This window comes from Branchiostoma floridae, chromosome 2, assembly GCF_000003815.2.
Source record: "Branchiostoma floridae strain S238N-H82 chromosome 2, Bfl_VNyyK, whole genome shotgun sequence".
NCBI lineage: Eukaryota > Metazoa > Chordata > Leptocardii > Amphioxiformes > Branchiostomatidae > Branchiostoma > Branchiostoma floridae.
This window is the reverse complement of record NC_049980.1, coordinates 28,927,166-28,936,756: the sequence shown is the minus strand read 5'-3', so window position 1 is coordinate 28,936,756 and position 9,591 is coordinate 28,927,166. Positions and strand designations below refer to the sequence as shown.

Genomic DNA, 9,591 nt, shown 5'->3' with positions numbered 1-9,591 from the left:
ATGTAAAAATTGTGCGTGTGGTGAAGAAACTTCCGTTGTGTGTATCTTCACATTTGGTTCAACCGTTATACCTGGAAGAGTTAGGAACAATACAAGTGACCCTGTTGCAGAAAATGACCAAGATGTCTGGAATATACAATAGTCTGCGATTTTGTGTTAAGAAGTAGTATCCAAAACAGACTTTTTAAGGTGAAAGCCAATTTATGGACCTCCTGGTGTCTGTCCTTGGTGCTGAAACAGACCTTAACAATTTTTGTTTCTTTTTCTATTCTTATCTTTTTTTTTATCTGGACATGAAAGGGCTTTGATTCTTTGATACTTTTGATGCTAGGAATAGTGGGTTTAATCCCCATATACGTACGTAAAAATTGTGCGTGTAATGAAGAAACTTCCGCTGTGAGGATCTTCACATTTGATTCAACCATTATACCTGGGATAATTAGGAAGTGACACAAGTGACCCTGTTCCAGAAAATGACTTCCATAGACCTAGCTGTCTGGGATATACAATAGTCTGCGATGTTGTAGTAGTAGTATCCAAAACAGACTTTTTAAAGTGAAAGCCAATTTATGGACATCCTGGTGTCTGTCCTTGGTGCTGAAACAGACCTTAACAATTTTTATAATTTCTTTTTTATTCTTATCTTTTTTAATGTCCTGGACATAAAAGGGCTTTGATTCTTTCACACTTTTGATGCCAGAGAAAGTGGGCTTGGTCCCTCTACAAGCTTTTTACCTCCTTGAACAATGGAGACCAGCACATTGACACTAGAGTTGCATAATCTAAACCTACTTGCCAATTACCTTATGATTTGCAGTTTTTGCAGCGCCTTTTCCACCACGGATCACAAGACTGTGATATGTATTTCCATGACTGCATGAAATAGTAAAAGGAGTACAGAATCTTTAGTTTCAACTACAAAATTCTAAATGCCACAAAGAGTGACTGTATGTTTCCCCTCCTATTTCCTGTAACAATGTGACAACTCAATGCAGACCCTCTCCCTGCTTCCTTGTCACTCACAAGCCAATTCATTTTCTGAGCAAACAGTACAGTGACTGTTTTTTTCACCCCCATGATACATGCGGGGATAGTTTTTTTTGCATGTTTGCTTGCGTTTGTTTCCAGATATTTGTCAGCATAATGTAAGAGCCTCCATGTAGTCTTGCAAGCCATGGCCTTTCAGTTTAAGCCCCAGATAATGTATCTTCCCTTATATTATACCTCCATGTCTTCTGAGGTCTTCCACAAGTTCTGTTTTCAGAGAACGATGCTTTACGAGTTATGAACCATAGATAAACGTAGTTTCTGCTATTTGGCCACGGGATATGATCACTTAGCACGTCGCAATAAATTTTCTTCTGTCCGCCAAGCACGATTACATCAGCAAAGCCCTTCCATTTTGGGGGGGGGGGACAGATATCTTAAACTTATGTCAAGAGAAATTCACCTGTCTTTATAATGTCTCACATGCATAATGTGCATACCTGGTTAACTGCCTCTAGGCCTAACAGTCCACGTTTATATTACTGTAAACATTACAAGCTGCATAACTGGTATCACAACAGGAAGGGCCCCTACTCTTTTTGATAAGTTTGGTGGGTTATGTATCATGCTTGAGGTGTGGCTGAGGCTGAGACTCCTTTAACAAGGGCACTCCATTTAATATCTGAAAGACAGCCCTAATGAAAGCTAGGTAATTCATTTACACCTGAGTGAGAAAAGTTTTGTAAAGAGCCACTCCCAAGACCGGACTGACATGACAGGATTTGAACCCCAGACCACTTGGGTCTGATCGGAACAGTCTGTAGTTACACCACATGATCTTCACAAGCCTCGGGTAAGTGACATCTTTGTGGCTCTAATTCCAGTTCTCAAACCTAGAATCAACCAGAGTCTCAGAATCAAAAGTGCACAAAATATATGCAACAAATCTCGGCTCTCTGTAAACTTTTTCATTTCACTGCATTGTCCTAAATGTTTGCCTAGGATTCTTACTACGCTTCATGTGGAGGGATCATCATGACCTTGTTCCATATCTGTTGATTACATTTTATATCTTTCATGCATCTTTCGTTTCCTTGTCACATGTACTGAGGTTCTCATACTTTTACCCCACAACTTTTCTTGTTTACCTTGGACCAAGGAGGTTGAAAAAAGGAACCTCCTTGCATGGACTTAGTTCTCCAGCTAAAAGTTAGATTCTAAATTCTGGCTAAGTGTGATGATTCATTTAGTACATAAAATGGTGTTCTACATTGTAACATTATGCTGCAAGGGACAAGCAAATGATCAAATGCTGCAAAAATGGACATAAAAACCGACCAGCTCCCAGTTTCTGATATCTGTTCATCAAAGTTCGAAGCATTGCTGCTTATCAACCAGCTGCAGTTAAGATAATCAAGACTATTGCATTAGTGTTCGCAAAAAAAAAAAAAGAACAGTAATGCTGGCAATCTGCAAGCTCACAATGGTATCAGGAAGGACTAAGTGTATGAAAATATTGTATTCAAGTGCAAAATTGTGCAATATACGAGACCTGGACCTTACAATTGTTGAAAAAAAGAATCCTGTCTACTACATCATGCCATCCAGTACTACTTGATTGAGGTCTACATGTGCATTCAAGCTTTCAATGCCAATTGCTGGAGAAAAGTAAGGAAAGAAACAAAATGTTTCTTTGAACATGCAAGAGGAGAAAAGCAAGAAAAAGTTCAAGTTGAGGTGCGATTACGAAGGACTATTGCATTCATCAGCCGATTGATGTCTACATACATTGATGTATTCAACGTCACTGCCTGGAGAAAAGGAGGGAAATGAAACATTCCTTTGAAAAACAAGAGGACTACAAAAGCAAGCAAAGTTCATGTTTAGGTGCGATTACGAAGGACTATTGCGTTCATCAGCCAATTGATGTCTTCATACAATGATGTATTCAACGTCACTGCCTGGAGAAAAGGAAGGAAACGATTCCTTTGGAAAACAAGAGGACTACATAGCACTTGAGTGTAGGGCTCGTCCAGATCTGTATGACTACAATGTCTCCTACTGATCGCACCTATGATGGAAGGAAAGAAGGAAGGAAAGAAGGAAGGAACTTCAAGGATGAAAGAGCTACTGCCCTACACCACAATCCATGCTACAGCCTCATTACTCTTCAAGGTGAGAATTTGACTCTATTTTGAGCAAGTGCTTTACTGCTGCTTGTAGTTATCTTTTACTGGCTAAGGCTTTGTTGATTTGATTATATGGAAGACATCTTCTGGGAACTTAAAAACTGATGCAAGCATCCAAATCAAATAAAGTTTAACAAAAGAAAGGCGCCCTGTAATACTAGCTGTAAAGGTCTTATGTTTTATGTCCAAGAAGATAAGCTGCTTGACTTTGTATATTGTTTAACTTTGCTAAATGTAGACTTAATAATAAGTAAAATATGCACCAAATAACAATTAATGCAATATCTGACTATTCCTCCCTTTTTTCCTACCTTCTGCTGCAGGTGCATAGATGGTGGTGGTGGAAAATTCCTGTGACAGTCACCGTTGCATTCGTGTTAAAAAAGAAAGGAACAGAATGCTGGCTGTCTGCAAGCCCACAATGGCAAGGCTGCCGTGAAGAATACCATCGTGGAGCTGCCTGTATGATAAGGTGAGTTTGTGGTCTATTACCGTGTCTTTTATCATTTACATCCTGCATTTCATTACTAGTATTAGTAAGTAAGTAAAAACCATGTCTTTTACTTTTTACATCGTCTACTAAGTTATGATTTTTCACATGAATACCTCAAGTGATATGTGGATTTCCTGGTTTATTGGCAATAGATAACTTGAACAAGGAAAACTTTAAGGTGAATCAAATGTAAATCCTAGTGTGTTGTAAATATTTCTCTCCAGGACAGAAGGACAACATGGCCACTCTACGGCTACAGAAATAGAACGACGAAACCAACATTCACTGTGTGCTGCATCGACTTACCTGGCTGTTGGTCAGGACTATGTACATCTGGAGAAACCGCCAAGCCCAAACTGCACTTGCTGTACCTGTACTGACAGTGCTGTCGAAAATGAAGGCCTGAAAGACATCAGGTGCAGTGTTAGTCAAGCTTGACTATGATACATGAATAAGAGTCAGAGCAATTTAATTTACATGAGTGACACTTCCATACAATCTTTATGTGTTAAAACATTCTTTTTCTAGTTAGATGCATAGTACTTGTATTGAAACATTTCTACCAGTTCATGCTAGTGACACTGAAGAAGAGTGATGGATGTCACTCAACATGTCCAGAAGTAAATCTCCGTACGTCTTTATCCAGTTGTACATATATTTGAATATTGTTGACCATAGAATGTCTGCACTTTTTGCTGTGTCGATAAAGCTTCTCTTCTCTAATATTTCTCTCCAGGATGAAAAGACAACGTGGCTACTCTAAGACTACAGAAACAGAACAACGAAAAAATCATCAACATTCACTGTGTGCTGCATAGGCTTTAATACCTGACTGTTGGTAATCAGGGCTGCTGAAATACATCTGGAGAAACGTTCAAGTCTACTATGGTGACAGTGCTGTTCCAAGTGAAGGCCTGAAAGACATCAGGTACAGTGTTAGTCAAGCTTAATATGTTTCGTGAATGTTTCGTGAGTCTCAGAGCAATTTGATTTGCATACGTATGAGTGACATTTGCATAGATCATAAACCATTTTTTTCTAGTTAGATGTAACGTAAAGGTAGTACTTGTATCAAATCGTTAAATCTACCAGACATTCTAGTGACAGTCTAAAGAAGAGTGATGGATGTCACTCGATATGTCCGGAAGTAAATCTGCATTTTTATCCAGTTGTATTTGAATATTGTTGACCATAGAAAATCTGTCTGCTCACTAGCTTTTTTGCCATGTCGATAAAGCTTCTCTTCTGTAATATTTTTCTCCAGGACGAAAAGACAATGTGGCCACTCTAAGACTACAAAAACAGAATGACAAAAAGATCATCAACATTCACTGTGTGTGCTGCATCGACTTACCTGGCTGTTGGTCAGGACTATATACACTTGGAGAAACCGCCAAGCCCAAACTGCACTTGCTGTACCTGTACTGACAGTGCTGTCCAAAATGAAGGCCTGAAAGACATCAGGTGCAGTGTTAGTTAAGCTTGTATGTTTCATGAATAAGAGAGCAATTTGATACACATGAGTGATACTTCCATACGATCCTTACGTGTTAAAACACTTTTTTCTAGTTAGATGCATATAGTACTTGTATTGAAACGTTTCTACCAGTGACACTGAAGAAGAGTGATGGATGTCACTCAACATCTCCATCTTCATTCAGTTGTATTTGAATATTGCTGACCATAGAAAAATCTGTCTGCTCTTTTTGCCATGTCAATAAAAAAGTTCTCTCCTCTAATATTTCTCTCCAGGACGAAAAGACAACATGGCCATACTAAGACTTCAGAAACAGAATGGCAAAGATCCGTCATCACTATTCACCGTGTGGTGCATCGACTTGCCCTGGCAGGTCAAGCTGGAGGTCAGGTGAAATACAGGTAATCAACTGCAACAGTACTGCAATTTCCTAAAACTGTAACTGTAACATTAGTTGACCTTTATTTCTTGTTTACCTATATCAGGGATACTAGTATTGAGGGGATAATATAGCATGGTCTGGAAGTAAATCTCTGTTTTTATCCAGTTGTATTTGAATATTGTTGACCATAGAATGTCTGCACTTAATGCCGTGTGGATAAAGCTTCTCTTCTCTGATATTTTTCTCCAGGATGAAAGACAACGTGGCCACTCTTGGACTACAGAAACAGCCCCTGACCATGACAAAAAGATCAACATTCACCGTGTGGTGCATCGACTTGCCCTGTGGCAGGTCAAGCTGGAGGTCCTGTGAAATACAGGTGATTAACTCAACTGCAATTTCCTACAACTGTAACTGTAACATTAGTTGACCTTTATTTCTTGTTTACCTATATCAGGGATACTAGTATTGAGGGGATGACATAGCATGGTCTGGAAGTAAATCTCTGTTTTTATCCAGTTGTATTTGAATATTGTTGACCATAGAATGTCTGCATTTAATGCCATGTGGATAAAGCTTCTCTTCTCTGGTATTTTTCTCCAGGATGAAAGACAACGTGGCCACTCTTGGACAACAGAAACAGTCTCTGACCATGAAGAAAAGATCAACATTCACCGTGTGGTGCATCGACTTGCCCTGGCAGGTCAAGCTGGAGTTCAGAAGGAATACAGGTAATCAACTCAACTGCAATTTCCTACAACTGTAACTGTAACATTAGTGACCTTTATTTGTTGTTTACCTATATCGGGGATATCTAGTATTGAGGGGACAATATAGCATAGTCTGGAAGTAAATCTCTGTTTTTATCCAGTCGTATTTGAATATTGTTGATCATTGAATCTCTGCACTTAATGAAGTTAATGCCATGTGGATGAAGCTAAATCTCTTCTCTGATATTTTTCTCCAGGATGAAAGACAACGTGGCCACTCTTGGACAGAAACAGTCTCTGACCAATTGATAAAAAGATCAACATTCACTGTGTGGTGCAACGACTTGCCCTTATGGCAGGTCAAGCTGGAGGTCAGGTGAAATACAGGTAATCAACGGCAACAGTACTGCAATTTCCTACAACTGTAGCTGTAACATTAGTCGACCTTTATTTGTTGTTTACCTATATCGGGGATAGTATTGAGGGGATAATATAGCATGGTCTGGAAGTAAATCTCTGTTTTTATCCAGTTGTCTTTGAATATTGTTGACCATAGAATATCTGCATTTAATGCCATGTGGATAAAGCTTCTCTTCTAATATTTCTGCCCAGGACAAAAAGACAACGTGGCCACTCTTGGACAACAGACCCAGTCTCTGACCATGATAAAAAGATCAACATTCACCGTGTGGTGCATCGACTTGCCCTTATGGCAGGTCAAGCTGGAGGTCAGGAGGAATACAGGTAATCAACTCAACTGCATTTTCCAACAACTGTAACAGTTCTGTAACATTAGTTGACCTTTATTTGTTGTTTACCTATATCTGGGATACTAGTATTGAGGGGATAATATAGCGTGGTCTGGAAGTAAATCTCTGTTTTTATCCAGTCGTATTTGAATATGTCATGACCATAGAATATCTGCACTTAATGCCATGTGGATAAAGCTTCTCTTCTCTGATATTTTTCTCCAGGATGAAAGACAACATGGCCACTCTTGGACAGAAACAGTCTCTGACCATGACAAAAAGATCAACATTCACCGTGTGGTGCATCGACTTGCCCTGTGGAAGGTCACGCTGGAGGTCAGGTGAAATACAGGTAATCAACTCAACTGCATTTTCCCACAAGTACAGTAAAAACTGTATGCACAGCACGGAATGTCCCGTTTTCATATTGATTTTTCAATGTAGCATTCCAATGCATTTTTTCAAATCCGAGAGCCTGGAGGAATAACCATTTGCCTATTAGTAAGCTTTCAGTAAATGAAGTAAGTTTAATTAAATTTCTAATTTTGTCAGCATTTCTTGCTTCTCTTCCTTACTGTATCTTATTATGTCTTTACAGGATCTGGGAGCACTCGATGAAATCCAACTGAAGCTGAAGCAGCCAATACCACGACAGAGTGATGCTGCATGGAATATGCTCCGTGGATCAACCGGACAAGAAAAGAAAGGAAAAAGGAAAATGATCTTGATCCAGATTTAGCTCACTGAAGAGCTAGTCTACCACTTGTCGTGACAGAGAGAACAGATGATAATGTACAGTATTTGCAGGTTCATTGTACCAAGGAAATTCCCCTAGCTCTTTTCGAAAAGCACAATGAACAGTGGACCACGGCTTAACGTCCTGTCTTAAGGACTGCAACCCTTTCTGGTAACGTGCATGTTGGGTGAGCGACACAGCTGGAAGAAAAGGGGACGACCTAACCTCAGACACTTAAGAATGTACCAGAGGAAGAGGTTGGACTAAAGGACCGTAACCTGCTAGACGCCTTGCTAGATGCCTAGAGCAACATCATTAGAGTCACCTCATATTACAAGGACAAACTGAACTGTGCTCCACTTCACTACGTAGCCCTACTTGCCACATCAAAAGAAGGGGTCTATAAAAGATTATAGATCTCCCTCAAGCTGACTTGGACTGCAGGTACCAGATTCAGGCCCCCGTGAACATCATGGTAACAGCCCTCACCTTTCTGCACCAGATCATGATGCACCTGCTCCACTTAACAAACCCTAGTATGTACATCAACAAAACCTACTTGTCAACATCTCTGACAACACTGCAATGCTCTGGAACAGGCGTTTGAAATCATTGACAACTTTCGTCCGTGGCACCTTTCTTCTGACCACAGCAGATTGAGGCTGAGTGTAACTCATTGCCATGGCACAGATTGACTGTTCAGTGACACAAGTTGAAGACTTAGGTGCTAACAACCACTTCTATGACATACGTCAACGCCCTTAAGCCCAGCTACTAAAACTAATGCTTGGTGGCCATAGCACAGAAAAGATGGGCTGGGCCAGTACTCTTCCGCTACTTGCACATTCTAGTCACCCGAATTCTTACACGAACAAAGGCAATATCATGGCAAGACCAATTTGAAAGTAAAAGGGAAAAAGTAAAAGTGATATCGATCCAGTTAAGCTCACTAAAGAACTATATATCCATTGGGTAATGACAGAAAAGACAGTCTATGAACATATGTACATTACTTCCAATGTCATTGTTCCGGAGACATTCACAATGATCAGTGGACCAGAGTCCTAAGGACTACAACCCTTTCCATCTATGCATGTCGAATGAGCAACACAGAATAAAAAGATGGTCTGTCTGCTGCCAAACTTCATTGCCCAAATAAATATGCCTGCCTGCTGCCGAAGGCCATCGCCCAAAAAAAAAGATGGCTGCTGCCGGAGGTCATTGCCAAAGAAAAGATGCCTGTCTGTTGCCGAAAGTCATTGCCTAAATAGATATGCCTGCCTGCTGCCGAAGGTCATCGCCTAAAAAAAAAGATGGCTGCTGCTGCCGGAGGTCATTGCCAAAGAAAAGATGGCTCACAGCTACTGTCGGAGATCATCGCAAAAAAAGATACCTATTTGCTTCCAAAGGTTATTGCCCAAAAGAATATGCCTGCCTGCCTGCTGCATCGCCAAAAAAAAAGGTGGCCACTGCTGTCGGAGGTCATCGCAAAAAAAGATACATGTCTGCTGCCAAAGGTCATTGCCCCAAAGAATATGCCTGCCTGCTGTCAGAGGTCATTGCCAAAGAAAGATGCCTGCCCGCTGTCGAGGTCATTGCCAAAGAAAGATGCCTGCCTGCTGCCGAAGGCCATCGCCAAAAAAAAAAGATGGCTGCTGCTGCCGGAGGTCATTGCCAAAGAAAATATGCCTGCCTGCTGTTTGAGGTCATCGCAAAAAATGCTGGAGGTCATTGCCAAAGAAAGATGCCTGCCCGCTGCCGAAGGCCATCGCCAAAAAAAAAAAGATGGCTGCTGCCGGAGGACATTGCCAAAGAAAATATGCCTGCCTGCTGTTTGAGGTCATCGCAAAAAATGCCGGAGGTCATTG

At 40.6% G+C, this 9,591-nt stretch overlaps 1 protein-coding gene across 1 annotated transcript; it reads left to right on the top strand.

Annotated features, from left to right (window-relative positions):
* The first annotated feature begins 6,858 nt into the window (after nt 1-6,858).
* Nucleotides 6,859-9,236, top strand: LOC118410379. The gene is made up of 3 exons (XM_035812069.1): nt 6,859-6,982; nt 7,213-7,339; nt 7,586-9,236. Exons 1-3 carry the CDS (start codon nt 6,948-6,950, stop codon nt 7,724-7,726), a joined length of 303 nt encoding a protein of 100 aa, XP_035667962.1. The 5' UTR covers nt 6,859-6,947; the 3' UTR covers nt 7,727-9,236.
* The last annotated feature ends 355 nt before the right edge of the window (nt 9,237-9,591 follow it).